The sequence below is a fragment of the Sinocyclocheilus rhinocerous genome, unplaced genomic scaffold, assembly GCF_001515625.1.
Source record: "Sinocyclocheilus rhinocerous isolate Xijiao unplaced genomic scaffold, SAMN03320098_v1.1 scaffold99, whole genome shotgun sequence".
In the NCBI taxonomy this organism is placed as follows: Eukaryota; Metazoa; Chordata; class Actinopteri; order Cypriniformes; family Cyprinidae; genus Sinocyclocheilus; species Sinocyclocheilus rhinocerous.
In genome coordinates, this window is record NW_015670981.1 from 478,397 (window position 1) to 494,755 (window position 16,359).

General features: G+C 36.2%; 1 protein-coding gene across 1 annotated transcript in view; it reads right to left on the reverse strand.

Moving 5' to 3' along the window:
- Window positions 1-16,359, reverse strand: part of LOC107734520 (plexin A3) — a 211,830-nt gene that overhangs the window by 164,620 nt on the left and 30,851 nt on the right. The window contains exon 3 of the mRNA XM_016546492.1: window positions 13,182-13,364. Coding sequence (XP_016401978.1) covers window positions 13,182-13,364 — 183 coding nt within the window. The remainder of the gene's footprint in view (window positions 1-13,181; window positions 13,365-16,359) is intronic.

Genomic DNA, 16,359 nt, shown 5'->3' on the forward strand with positions numbered 1-16,359 from the left:
AAATAAAAAAAAAACATACTACCAAGGACGTGACAAAAATGTCAACTGTAGTGAGTCAACTAATTTAAAATTCACACCATGTTCGCTTAAAAAAAATTTGCTAATATTTTAAAATACTTAATTATATTCATATTATTATTATTATTATTATTGTAACTGTAAAAAGCCTGTTTAGAAGAATAGTTTAGTGAAATGTATTTATAATAAATATAATTCTTTATTTTAAAAACAATGCTATTTTTTATTATTTATATACTATTATAGTATTTATTAATGTTTTAATTAGCTTTATTTTTATATTTTCAGTTTTTCTAATTTAGCTTTTGTTATTTTTAATAATATTTCTATTTAGCTTAATTTTTACTTCAGTTTAGTTTTAGTAATTTTAGTATTTTTTGTACTTTATTATTATATTACTTTTAAGTTTATATAATAATAATTATTATTATTATTATTATTATTATAATTACAAACAATTATTTAAATAATTTTACATTATTTAATTGTATTATTATTATTATTATTATTTAAAATATTAACTAAAAATTTTATATCCTAGCCAATATATTAAGGCATATATGATGGGAATATGAAAATGTACTGTTCAACAAGAACAACCCTGCAAGTTGTATTGCATGGTATAGTTGTGTTTTTGTAAAATCACTGTAGTCAGAAATGCATAAATCCAAATGTCTTCACTGACAGCTCGCAGGAAGTGTTTCATGTGGATACAGCAGGAAAATTTACTCGTTAGTTCTTTTATGAAAGTCTAAATTTGTATTTATAGGCTGAGTTACTTGACCCACATTTATTGACTTAAGTTTCCATTACATATACTGAACAAGAATCCCGTCCTAAATCACACTGAGATCAAAAGCAGCCAGTGTTAGTAAGTCTAAAAGTGCAGGTTTACCTCATGTGTGGATGTGATGCAGTACAGTATTATAATGCCAGACACAATTACAGTGTAACACTGACTCAGATACAGCACAATCCACACAGCTGAACCGGGGCGAACAGAGCCTGACGTTTATGGGTCTTTAGGGCTGAATAAGACAAAATGTCAAAATTAAACCGTGGTTTCTAATAAATCCAGTTACATTTCAATGAAATTTTTAGCCAGGTGAAAGACTTTAAATCAACAGACTCCGTCACAGTTTAAAGCTTAAAACAATCATTAATTAGAAGAAATCTGCACCACAAAGTCAAAAAAACACAACAGAAAAAATGGATAAGGTTAAAAAGCACCATCACCACATGCAAAACAGCTTTGTACAGTAAAATCAATGGCAAACATTTAAAGTATCAGATATTAAAAGAAATAAGCAATGGGATGCTATGTCAACCCTCTACATTACGAGTAAATCACTCGCATATGCGACTAAATCTCAGTGATTTTACTATAGTAAATAATTGTTAAGAACAGTTAAAATGACCTTAAATGTAGTTAAAAAACACACACGGCCTCAAGTGACTTATTGCTAATATAAACCATTATATTTTTATATTTTATATAAAACCATTTATTTTTTCTATTTTATTTTCAGTGTTGTCATTGTTAACTAAACTTTTTGAAATAATTTCAGTTGCATGAAATAAAGTAGAAATAAAATAAAATAAAATATAAATATCAGATGTAAAACAAACTAAAATAAACGCATTTAACAATTTAACAATAAACTTAATTATCCAAAATGAGTCTGACATCAGTGCACTGAACAGTAATGTTGAAGTTTAATCAACTTTAATTCATTTAAATTCCATTCCAATTTCACTTCGGAACATTCATTCACGGATTTGCGCTACTGTCTTCACTTTGCGACGAAACATAAAATATAAATATCAGATGTAAAACAAACTAAACTCAAAATGAAAAATACTGCCTGTAACTAACTAAAATTACTAAAAAAGTAGTCAAATTACTAAAACTAAACTGAAATAAAAATAAATTAAATCAAAATAGAAATACTAATAGAAATGACCAAAGCACATAAAATGACTAAAAACGAACTACAATTTAAATGAAAACTGAAAATATAAAAATAAAGCTAATTAAAATATTAATAAATACTAGGGTTGGGCCGATAGACGATGCCATCGTCCATCGCCGATGGCTGACAGTCATCACGATGTTAAGCTGACATCGTGATTCCTTCCCCCCACACCCCCTATCCTACAAACCACCGCATCCCAATTCCGTGTTCGGAAAGTAAATGAAGTGTACTACGGAAACCCTAAAAGGGAATAAATAGCCTACGAGATGGGAGGATTAAAAAAATATTCAATTTATAATTATAATTTTATAATTTATGCATTTAACAGACGCTTTTATCCAAAGCAACTTACAGTGCATTCAGGCTATACATTTTTTACCAGTATGTGTGTTCCCTGGGAATCGAACCCATGACCATTGCGCTGCTAACACAATGCTCTACCACTGAGCCACAGGAGCACTCATTACTTATCTCACGAATGCGCCAGCGGATCTCCACCAAATTCGGGGGATCCCTTCAGCTCGAGGAGCCCTCTCGAATGCCACCCTCCGCGCGTCGGTAGCCCCCCGGGATCACTTGAATTTGGTGCGGATTTGCCTCGCCGTTACGGAGATATGGCCGTTCAAAGTTTCAATGGTTTTCCATAGACTTAAGCTTTAAAGCGTTTCATCCAGGTCGCCAGTAGCAAACAATAGAGCGCGCTCTGCTGGACAAACTAAGTAATTACACCATTTCAAGCATTTAATCTGCGTTATATGTTCTGTAAAAAAAATTTTAATATCGGAGGCATATAAGCGCATTATTTGCCGATACCGATATATTGGCGACAGGCTCATATCGGCCGATAATATCGGCAAAACTATATATCGATCGGGCTTTAGTATGTGGTAAGTGAACTTTCATGTACTGTAATGCAACAGGTAGACATCGCTCAACCCTAATAAATACTATTATACTAAATACTACTAGTATATAACTAATACTAAAATAGAACTGTTTTCAATAAATAATTACATTTATTATTAATAATAAATCACACTAAACTATTCTTCTACCAAACAGGCTTTCTACAGTTACCAAACAATGGCAAGTGTGCAGAAATCTGCTATCTTATAGCTTATAGGACTGATGACAGCTCACTCAGGGCGGGTCTAAGGTAAGACGCCAGTCCAGTCTGTGCTGAAACGCTACTGTCAATCAAACTATCGTGGGAGGGGCCTGTCTGTGTGATGTCACATAGACAGGCATCTGAGATCGGCTCGATTTGAGAAAGGGGAAATGATTTAACGAGATAAAAAAAAAAAACACTGGATTTTTTTCATTATAGGGTGGTTGTGTACACACACTGCCAACACACATTTCAGTTCAAACTACTTGTAAAAGTGCATGTAGCATCCGATGACCCCTTTAAGACACAGTCTTAACATAGTGACTATGTTTATGCAACTGGCCCAGATCTTAAAGGGATAGTTCACCCAAAAATGAAAATTAGTGCATTACCGCCACCTATCTCTCAAATGGACCATTAACATTCCTAATTGAGATTGTAGATAGAGTGTCAATGGTCCATTTGAGAGATAGGTGGCGGTAATGCACTTATAAGTCTGCACTGACAGACTGCAACAGTTTGAGTTAAAAATCTTCGTTTGTGTTCTACTGAAGAAACAAAGTCACCTACATCTTGGATGCCCTGGGGGTAAGCAGATAAACATAACATTTTCATTTTTGGGTGAACTATCCCTTTAAGAAAGGTTTTTAGTAAGTGATGTTCTGCTAAATGCAAATGTGGCCTAAAAAGCTGCATCAAAATCTGAATAGCGGTGGTCCAGTAGTGGTCCAATAGATGGTCCAAACACGTCAACATGAGTGCTCGAGAAATCATCTAGCAGCTTCTGTCTGTCGCCGCTCCACAGAGGAGAACAACACATCTGTTACCCAGGTAGAAATCAGTCGTCTAATTAAAGGAGTTGAGCAAGACTTCAACTCCAACACTCTCCCGGCTTCGTTCATAATGTTTGTTAATAAGTGGTTGTAATGCGACACAGGTCGACGCTCCAGCGGCGCAGCCCGGCCCGAGATACGACGCATCCCTCCCCGCCTCGATCCGTGACACCAGATTTACGGCAAACAGATTTAGCCATGATCAAACGTGGCTGAGGGCCGAGCCGCTCGTAAATCAGCCTCCCGGCCATTTCCACACCCACGCCACGCTCTTCTGCTGATTTACGCCGCTAAATTAGCTCCAATTTCCAGCCCAATCACACTTGGATTTGAATAGAGCAAAAATGAGGCACAAAATGGCCGATGGAGTGGTCAGTTCTGACCTTTCAGATCCGTTCCATTCGGGCTGCTTTCTGAAGCCTCCATCCGCTTGAGACAAAAATGCTAACATGGCGAAATATTCAAGCTGAGGGAAAAAAGGCAGGTGATGATGAAGAAGAAATTAAAATACTTGCAGCTCATGCATGATTATGAGGATTAGAGTGACTTAGTTGATGGTGCTCACACGAAAACCGCCGTTATTATGTGAGCCGAGGCACACGGTTGCGGTGAAGCACAGGGATTTGACGCTTTTTAAAAGGCATTAATCAATTTGAACACTGCGACAGGGACACTAATCTGCTGGATTCAATATGTCTAAGACTGGGTGCAGAATGAGAATTTTCACCCTGGCGTATTTATCTTTATAAAACATAAACATGATCACACCGGATCACAGGCGGCATGTGTAATAGGATCAGTTTCTTCATTTAAAAACTGCACAATTGCATTTGCAATACTGCATACTACTATTAATATACACATGCATATGGGATGTTTCTGTATGCATTGAAAACCAGGATGACCTGCCATATTTGCAAAAATGTGCACTGCGGAAAATATTGTATCCCACAATGCAATGCGCTTGGCCTGACCTTCCATTTCAAGTGTGATGAACAACCCTGGTGTCAGGTAAGATCCTAACCAAACAGAATCCCATCCGCTTTACTAACAAAACTTTTTATAGCTACTCTATATTCAGTGCCTGATTGGAAATCATAGAAAATCTTTTTTTTTTCCTCAAAGTAATCTCTTTAAAACGACATATCACATTATAGTAGTGATGCAAAAATTGGTGCAATTGATCATGTTCCTTTGTGCTTTCAGTTAGCAAGTTAACAGCTTAACTAAGTGCTAACTGGCTGGGAAACGCTCTTTTGATTAGCAGTGATCGCTGTGGGGGACCAGTACGACACTGGAAGTAATATCAGCTGATATCTTTTTTTGATTCAGACTGCCAATAGAGATTTGTACACAAAATTCTAAAAATAAATCCAAAATAAATATTTATATTTCCATGATGATAACTTGACTTGCTGAATTAAACATGCAACATAAGATAACTCGACAACACTAGCTGTTCCAATCCATTTTTCAAATTTAATTTATGCAAGAAATCCACAATACCGCAAAAAGAATCATGAATAAAGCTAATGAATATAAAAACATTTAAATTTAGTTTCCATCTCATGTGTTAAAAAGAACAAAACAATTGTAAATAAAAAAATCTAAAATCAAATTTAAATCAAATAAATGTATGTGGTTTAACGACAAAATGCTCTACAAACTTAATAGTTAATAGCAGCCAATGATCTGAGTGAATTATTCAGTCACGTGACTCCAGGTATGACTTTCAATGTTTCCCCTGCCATTATATTAGGGGGGCGGCCCGCCTCCCCAAAGGCACCCCCCGCCCCCCTTGAAGGTCAAGTTCATTTTATTTAATTATATTTTCTCTATAGCGCCAGATCACAAAATAAGTTTTTTCTTTAAAGTTTAATTTAAAGTTACTCCGCTTTACTAACAAAACTTTTTATAGCTACTCTATATTCAGTGCCTGATTGGAAATCATAGAAAATCTTTTTTTTTCCTCAAAGTAATCTCTTTAAAACGACATATCACATTATAGTAGTGATGCAAAAATTGGTGCAATTGATCATGTTCCTTTGTGCTTTCAGTTAGCAAGTTAACAGCTTAACTAAGTGCTAACTGGCTGGGAAACGCTCTTTTGATTAGCAGTGATCGCTGTGGGGGACCAGTACGACACTGGAAGTAATATCAGCTGATATCTTTTTTTGATTCAGACTGCCAATAGAGATTTGTACACAAAATTCTAAAAATAAATCCAAAATAAATATTTATATTTCCATGATGATAACTTGACTTGCTGAATTAAACATGCAACATAAGATAACTCGACAACACTAGCTGTTCCAATCCATTTTTCAAATTTAATTTATGCAAGAAATCCACAATACCGCAAAAAGAATCATGAATACAGCTAATGAATATAAAAACATTTAAATTTAGTTTCCATCTCATGTGTTAAAAAGAACAAAACAATTGTAAATAAAAAAATCTAAAATCAAATTTAAATCAAATAAATGTATGTGGTTTAACGACAAAATGCTCTACAAACTTAATAGTTAATAGCAGCCAATGATCTGAGTGAATTATTCAGTCACGTGACTCCAGGTATGACTTTCAATGTTTCCCCTGCCATTATATTAGGGGGGCGGCCCGCCTCCCCAAAGGCACCCCCCGCCCCCCTTGAAGGTCAAGTTCATTTTATTTAATTATATTTTCTCTATAGCGCCAGATCACAAAATAAGTTTTTTCTTTAAAGTTTAATTTAAAGTTACCTTTCCGACAGGTGTATACCTTGTTCTTTTATTAAACAAACTAAATAGCCTTATGTTATTTATCTTATTTACACAACGGCATGGTGGTCATTACCATGGTTACATGTATCACGCACAGCGGAGTTCCGCCCCGATGCGGAGTTCCGCACACACAAGTGAGCACACTCCCACTCCCACTAGTATTTGTAAATATTAACGTCAAAATAATAGTTCGGTTTAACGTGGAGGCATTGCGGCAGAAATATATTACTATTTTTCAGTAGAATGTACGAAATCCCTGCTACTACTACTACTACTACTACTACTACTAAAATTATTAAAACCTTATTTTTAAGGAATAATCATACAATATTTCTTCAATGTTTTAATTGTAATATTAAATGACCTTTATTTTTCAAAAAATACAATTTGTGTAATTTTCATTACTTAAAAGATAGATTAATGTTTTACGCCTTAAATGTAAATACACAACACAGAATTTCTGAGCAAAAAATCATAAGGCTATTGTAAGAATAAATGAAACTTGTTTTTATGCTTTCAAATAATTAGACATGCTAAAACAGAATTTGGTAACAATAAAACATAAGGTTGGAAAAAATAAAAACATTTTTGGGGCCTAAACGTGTAATTTTTGTTAAACTTTTAATAAATTGATGTTAAATTGTTTAAGTTTCATGATTTTAATTAATTAGACATGCTTTTTGATTAATACATTTTAATTTAACCATTAAAAAGGAGTCCAGAAAAAAAAAAACGGAAACCCTCCAAAGCCGTAAACCTAGGGGAAACACTGACTTTTAACATGCATTTTCCAAGAATAACTGTGATTTTCATCAGTTTATGTTAGAGATGCACCGGTCGATCGGCCAGGGATCGGAATCGGCCGATTTTCCTCATGATCGGTGACCGGCCGGTCAGTCTCACTTCTTTCCGATTCCGAGCCGATCCATTTTGTTACCAGCGGCACAGGCAAGTCAAATACATACAAAATTATGTCAAATGACCGTCTTGGCAAGTATCCAGTTAAACACAGTCAGTTTTGGAACGTTAAATAAGGTAAGCATTAATCTGTATTTAATTTTTACAATGAAGATTACAGACATTAAAGTAATCAAATGTAAAATAACACAGGATGTGTTATTTTACATTTGATTAATTTAATTTCTGTAGTATTTTTTACCTGAATAAAAACTTACTTAACCTGAAAAACGTAGTTTCATAGCTCTCTTTATTCTATTGCATTTATTTGTGCTGTTGTTTGCAATTTTTTTATTTGTTCTTATTTTATTACTGACTTTTTACTTGTTTTTTTTTTAACTTTACGTTGAAGAAAAGTAGATTTTTGTTTGTATATGCGTTCAATTGTAGTTCTTAGAAAGAAAATCGGAATCGGCAAAAATCGGTATCGGCAGATCACACTAACAAAAAATCGGAAATCGGAATCAGCCAAGAAAATTGCAATCGGTGCATCTCTAGTTTATGTGTATGTTTTCTTATCAAATAATAAAAAAAAAATTGGTGAAATGTGGTGTAGTTTTTTTTCTTTTCTTAATTTGCTATAGAAATGCATGGATGGAAACCCAGCTCATGTGGCATACATGGCATGGTATGAAATGTTTACAGTAGAATAATGCCTTCTGTTTTCACTTACTATTTTTAATAAGCAGCAGGCAGTATTCAGTATATATAGAGCTAGTATTGCATTCCAAACACAGCCAATGACTTCCTCTGTTTGTGAATACAGGAAACACAAGGTCGAGAGGATGAGAGGTCAGCACAGGATGGGCCATTTTGATGACATACTACAGCTACCTTGAGATCCTTTTAGCCGCTAAATAGACCGTACAATAAACCAACATAAAAGCACCTGATTAAAGATTCAATGGCAGACTCGTACATCCATTTGTGCACGTAACACAATGATATACATGCACACGTTCGCCCACACTGCTGGCTCGGCAAAGGTGTTCCATAAAAAAAAATTCCCTGACAACCTTGGGTTTATTTCCCAGCGGTCAGATTATCTCCTGGCCATTTCTGCAGAATCCTCCGGCAGCCCCGCGGCTCTGTGACCGGCATATGAACAGCACAGGTGCAGGGGAAAATATCTGGCTGTATTTATTTTCATTTGCCTTTGCACTTGCTGCTAAATATCTCAGCCGGCCGGAAACGGTGCCAGGCTACCGGTTTAAACGCTCGCTTGTAAAAGTACAACATGAGGGAGAGAATTCCTGCTAGACTAGACATGGATTACTGCAGTCGAAGCCACAGGCACAAATACTGCGTGGTGTTTTGCACAAATGGGATGTAAAACTAGATCTTTACATTATAAGGAGAAAACATGATTGCTTGTGTGCAAGACTTGCTGCCATGATGCTAGACAGTTATAACTAAGGTTAAAAATGAAGAGGGGCCCAGAGGCAAAAATACTACAGAAAGCCACCATTAAAATGAACAACTGCCAATGAATTACAAATGTTGGGGCAAAAAATTTTCCTGTTTTTTAATTATTAAATATCACTGTTAATAGCAACAACGTGAGAATATGTGTTAATAAAGTGATTATAATGAAATTTTTTACATAAAATGGATACAATATATAGAATATGGTTAAATAAATACCCCTTAAATTAAAAATGTTGGGTGGCGGGGGGGGGGTACACAAACAAAAAACTTACCCTGGATAAATCTGAAGTATTTGACAAAAAAAGTTGTGGTATATATGTTATGGTATATATTCATATGGTTAGAAAATCAATCAATTAAGCATGCATGACCCTAAAATTTTTCTGACAAACAAATGCCCCTAAATAAGTGTCAGTATATATAAATACCCCTTAAGTTAAAAATGCAGATGCATAAATTTGATGTATTTGACATAAAAAGGGACGTTACAGTATATCTTATATGGTAAATAAATAAATATGCAAGCATAACCCTAAAATTTAAAATTTTAGGACAAAGAATTGCCCCTAAATATGTGTCAGAGATTATTTTTTTTAAATGATTAAATATTACTGGTAAATGATACAATATGTATTTTATGTGGAAATAAATAAATACCATTGAAAATAATTTCCTAAGGGCAAATATTGCCCATTTTTGGAAATGTTAATTTCTAACAGCGGTTGCTAACCATTGGTAAGGTGCTCTGAAAGGTTGCCAAGCTAAAGAGTAAAGTAAAAGACTCTTTATTTACTGGCCAATGAGTCAAAAGACTGTATCACAAGTCTCTATGATACTTCTATGGCTTGTCCATCAGGTGAAAGCCATAGGTTTGAATGCTTAGAAAGTATGAACCTAACTCACCTAAAACACACAATTTGAGGTGTAATACATGTCTGTAGCACAAACAGCGTGGGGCACTTTAAGAGACGAAGTTTAGCATTACTAAGCATTAGCAAATGTAATAGGCAATTAATGCTATGTTAAAAAAAGGCTCTTCTTTTATAGGCAGAATGATTCAGAGAAACTAGAATGTAACAAAACTCTCCAGAATTTTGATTCCAGGAGTCAAAACGACTGACTCGACTTGCAGCCAGCTAGGGACAGGAAGCACTAAAGACTCATGGGTGATTTCCGTACAGCTTGAGAAAAGCGGCTTGCCGTCTCTTTTCTTCTGCCAAAACAAACAAGCCATTGCGAGGGGAGATATGGAGCAATTACCCAGCCTCCTCCTGTATTCTCTACACCACATTACAGCAGGTAGTCCAACACTCTGAAAACCACTGTACATAATCACCAAAACAGGCCTTTCAGAGACCATTTACAGAGAGATAACCCTAACCCTAATATTTAATAATAGAAAGAATCATTACTTCAACACCAAATCTGCATATTAGAATGATTTCGGAAGGATCTTGGAGACTGGAGTAATGATACTGAAAATTCAGCTTTGCATCACAGGAATAAATCATATTTTAAAATATATTACAATAGAAAAAAGTTGTTTTAAAAAATGCAGCCTTGGTGAGCATAAGAGAGTTATGAACACTTATGAAATCTTACCAGACTCTAAAATCCAGAAAATATGATATATTATATAAATACAAAACTATATTTTAAATATTCCTAATTAATAAAAGTACATTTTAATACAAGGTCTTGTTTTGATGCCAGATTTGGCTAATATATCCAGTTTTTGCTCTACATTTTTAATCCTTTTTGGTCAGGGTTAAAAATTTAACTGGTTGAGCAGCATGTTGCAAAACGGATACTTTTAGTTCATTATATCAAATCTATTTGCTATTTGTTATTTAAACTAAACTTCCGGCATTGTTCGGCTGTCTAACTCTGATGAGGAAATTTCAGTTTTCCCTGGAACATGAGCTAAATCCATTCACACTTCCTCCACGTCTCCTGTTTATGCAGGAACAAACAGTACATATATGAAACCATAACTACCAGCCTCTAAGCGAGTCTCTGCCTAACACCGACCAGATTTAGCATTTCATCCAATGTTTGTGAGAAAACACAAACATTACGATTTCCCCACATCTCTGTTTATTGTGATCTGCGGTCAATATGAAGGCCATATGGATGAGGGATATATGGATGAGATCATATAATCTCCATCAACAAACAGAGCTGCTTATTATCAGCACGACCACAAGCGCCGTATTCTGTTTATTAACAACCGACAATCGCAAGACTATCAGCCAAAACTCGAATTCAATCTCCGGATGTATCACTGTTTCCAAACAGTTTGATCTGGAGCGGGGCTTGGAGAGGTATATCAGGACATGTTTAGACACAAACTCCCGTAAATAACCCAAAACAGGACGGCTCCCACAGGGCTGACCCCTGCTCCCTCATTCCGATAGGAGAATGGATGCGATCGCATTTAAATTCTCCAGCTGGGCGCCGGAACGGCGAACGCACACAAAACTCTAGCATATTTTCCTCCCCATCTACCTCATTTTAATTATGATGTCTGCTGAGAAAGAGCCAAGTCAGCTTCTCAGAGCGATTTCATTGGCCTCACATCTAACTAATTCCTTTAATTCTCTCAATGAACAGTGACTTAAAGCCGTCACGAATAAAAGTTCCTCAGGAGGATGACCTAATACAGGGCACGTATCAGGCCGGGTGGCTGCTGAGTAATGTTAAACTTTAATGCCGACTGGGTTTCTCTCTCTCTCTCTTTTTATACACAGCTTGAACTATTTACGACCAGCCGAAAAAATGACTCCACCCTCTCGCTTTGGCTCCTCCCTCGAGATTCAGTGTGCATATATGGGCCGAAATGCTAGGTGCGTTCTCATTCAGCCAGTCTGCTGTTTTTGTCTTGTTCAGATGTTTTATGTAGCATAATTTCACAAAGTTAAAGTCAGACGAAGAGATTTCTTTTATTTGGGTTATTTATTTATTTATTTGATTTGGGTTTTCTTTTAAAATTTCATATTTCAATTTCACAAAGAAATGTTCAGCATTTTGTCCCAGCAATAATAAAAGGACATTTTTTCATTTATAATTGGTCTTAAATCTCATTTTGTTAAAAAAAAAGTTCGTGAAATCAGTATCGTGAATCGTATCACATCACGAGTTGAGTGAATCTTTCCATCCCTATTTTTTGGTAATAAAAATCATTTAGTTCAGTTAAGGCTGGAATACACTACACGAGGTTTAAAATCTAATATTAGGGATTTCCTGGAACATCATGAAATCTATTACATCTGTGATGAATATGTGGAGTTTCTGAATGAATTAAACTGACATTACATATGTTTATTGCGCTCAATAATGGCCAATCCATCCTATTTTGGGTAAAAATAGGAAAAATAATACTTCTCTCAAAAGAAATTTGAAGTAGACATATGATAATCCATCTTTTTTTCAATAAAAATGCCGTACTTTAATGTCATCCACCATAAAAAACCCCAAACAATACCCAACCCTAAATGCAGGTTGCACATGCCGTTGACTTTGAACTTATGTAGTACAGAATCACTGATGGACTGGAAGAATTTGATAACGGATTAGTCAGTCAATGCACTTCAATTATAACCAAACTCACTTGTCAACATCTTCACCATATCACTATGACTTCCCAATCAACCAACACCAAGAACAAACCAAAAGCCCAGCCAATGACAAGATCTCCATAAAAGTCAGAGGTGGCGATACAGACAGATTGGTTAGTTCTTACCTTCTTGAGAAATTTGAAGTAGACATATGATAATCCATCTTTTTTTCAATAAAAAAGCCGTACTTTAATGTCATCCACCATAAAAAACCCAAACAATACCCAACCCTAAATGCAGGTTGCACATTCCGTTGACTTTGAACTTATGTAGTACAGAATCACTGATGGACTGGAAGAATTTGATAACGGATTAGTCAGTCAATGCACTTCAATTATAACCAAACTCACTTGTCAACATCTTCACCATATTACTATGACTTCCCAATCAACCAACACCAAGAACAAACCAAAAGCCCAGCCAATGACAAGATCTCCATAAAAGTCAGAGGTGGCGATACAGACAGATTGGTTAGTTCTTACCTTCTTGAGGTGGCCACTGCGAGTCCCCACGAACACCACCGAATGACCTCCATAAGTGTACGCGGCCACGGACGCCATACCGTCAGTGCGGTCATCAAACAGAGGAGTGCCTTCAATGACCCTCAGTCCTCCGAGAGGCTGGTTCAGAACCAGGCCACAGAAATCATCGCCAATCTGCTTGGGCTATAGGATGAAATGAGAAACAATGACAAGTCAAAGTCAAGTCACCTTTATTTATATAGTGCTTTATACAATACAGATTGTGTCAAAGCAGCTTTACAGTGTTTAAACAGGAAAATAGTGTGTCAATAATGCAAGAGGACAATAAACAATAGTCAATTTTCCAGTTAAAGTCAGTTCATTGTTGATTCAGTGATGTCATCGCCCAGCTCAGTTCAGTTCTCTAAGCATAGAAGCACAATTATTTAATAGTCATAAGATTGTTTTCTGTTCATGTTTTAGGCCTGAAGAAAGTCATGTGTAAAAATAGACACTGTGGTCCAAAAGTCTGAGGCTACATTGAAAATATAATTTAAATAAAAGTAAATAAATAAATAAAAATTTGTTATAAATAATAAAAAAATAAAAAATAAAAAATAAAAAAAATAATGATGTAAAACAAAAACAAAATATTTCAGAATCAACAAAAACAACTATACAATGATACAGTTAGCGATTTGTTTGCGGTGATTTAAAACAAAAACAAAACACCACCAAAAACAAAACCCAAAACCAAAAAAAAAAAAACTTCAAAAAGTCTTTAAAAATGAATAAAAGAAAGTAAATACAAAATAAAAAAGTCCAGCTTTCTCAAAAACCAAACAAACAGAAAAACAACAAATAAACATTACAAAAAATGGCAGAAAATTAATAAAATATTAAGTAATAAATTTAAGTTAAAACAACTATACGACAGGGTTAGCAATTCTGTTACAGTAATTAAAAACAAAACACAACAAAACAAAAAAACTAAACAAAACAAAACAGTCCAGCTGTCTCATTAATATAAAATAATTATTTGTTGGTGCTTTGAAGACTTCGCAACCAATGCTGAGTAGCCAGCATTATGCCATTGTTTAATAACCTAGGACAGTGTTTCCCAACCGGGGTGCCGCGGCAATTTCGGCTGCCGAAAATTAGTTCACCGCTCAGGTTTCACTTTCACGTGGTGTGACGCTCTGCGTATTATCCCGCTCTATGCGCGTGCGCTCCGCTCAGTCGCTCCACTCGTATACCGTTCATGCGAATCGGAACAGCAAAGTCCACTTCCAAAGGGTGCCGCAACTAAAAAAAGGTTGGGAAACACTGACCTAGGATATCTTTGGGACATTAAAGTTAAATCAAAATGCATAAAGTAAAAATTAATTTGTAGGCCAGATTTAAAGTTAAACACTTAAATGTATTTACATATCACAAAAATAAAAATACATCCACACAAGCAAACAAATACCCTGAAGACCTAACAACAGCCTTCTCCAGCTGTTGTCGAATCACAGTATCTCAGACAGGAAGTGCCAGCTAATAGATCAGACAGAGAAGAGCCACCCAAACAGAGACTGCGAAAGTGAGCCCATGGGGATCAGACCGACGCGCACCGACCGGTGAAACATGACATCATCCTGCAATCTACCTCACTGTCAGTGCTTTATCACTTCAGATGTGCTCTCTCTCGAAAGAGGCACCATTTACCCTCTGAGCGTCTCTGAAAAGCATTATTTCAGCCGATTTTAATGGCTGTCCACTGACACAAAGGAGGAAAAAAATACAAAAAAATCATGTCATTTCTCCTCAAGGAAATGTCAGAAGAGTTATTCAAAAATCAATTGCGCTAACTAACATCTGCAACATATCAATCGGCCGAGTGATGATGTCATCGAGCACCAAACCTAGTCACCCAGGTTCATCCTGGAGGTGAACTATTGACTCATTACCAAGTTCTTGGAGCTCGACGGAAACCACAAAACTATTTAATCTCACTTCCTCTGGACCACGGCATCCAACGGCACATAAAAAACCTCAATAAAGTGCAACGAGAGGTCAACTTAGCCTGCAGATGAATGACATCAGCTCGAACAGCAAGACGTTTCACGCCGGTAATGACAAACATGAAGGTGCAACAGCAACAGCTGAATTTTTTGGCAACTTCCACCCAAATTCTTCGAGGTGATGGGCGTCTTGAGAGCGTACCAATGAATGATGATTGAGAGGGTGATGTTGGTTGGTGGAAAGGCTTGTTTTTGTGCATGCATATGAAACGAAGCATGAGCTCGCGGCAGACACGCATGCTCTCATTATAAAGGCAGAGGGCCGTTGCTGTGCATGAGAAAGAGCTAATAATACCCCGGAAGCTGCGGCGCTGGAATCAGGAGCAGATTTGCATCAGTCATGGGGAACCCTGTTGTTGCTCATAAAAACAACCACAGCCAATCCCCCTCAAAGGAACGAGGTCATCGGCACTCTCCATCTTCACCCCATCTGCTCTAGCTGGGCCGCGAGGTGTTGTGATATTGTTCCCAGCGCAATTACAGCCACGGACGCAAATTGTCCTCTCGTCTGGTTGTCCTCCAGGCAAGTAAGAAGGAAAAACAAACTCTCCTGGTTTGCTAATGATTTCTGTTATTTTTTCGAGGGGGAAAACATTGCTACTGTAGCACGACGTGAGCTTAAGTTTACAAGCACAGAGTCACTAAATAACTACCAGACAAACTAGCATATCAAACGACATGCAGCAAAATGATTCAATATGTACACTAGCGTTGGTTCAAAACCAAAATTTTGGCTTCAGTACCTCAATACAAACTGTTGTTGTATATGCATGACACAACAGCATACATAAAACAATTACTTAGAGGGGTCATATGATGTTGCTAAAAAATAACATTATTTAGTGTATTTGGTGTAATGAAATGTGTTTATGCGGTTTAAGGTTAAAAAAACATATTATTTTCCACATACTGTACATTATTGTTTCTCCTCTATGCCCCGCCTTTCTGAAACGCGTCGATTTTTACAAAGCTCATCGGTCTGAAAAGCGAGGTGTACGCTGATTGGCCAGCTATCCAGTGAGTTGTGATTGGCCGAATTCCTCAAGCATGTGACGGAAATGTTACGCCCCTTACCATACTGTACATATTTGTTGCATCCAGTGGGGACATAATTACGGATTATAATGACTTAT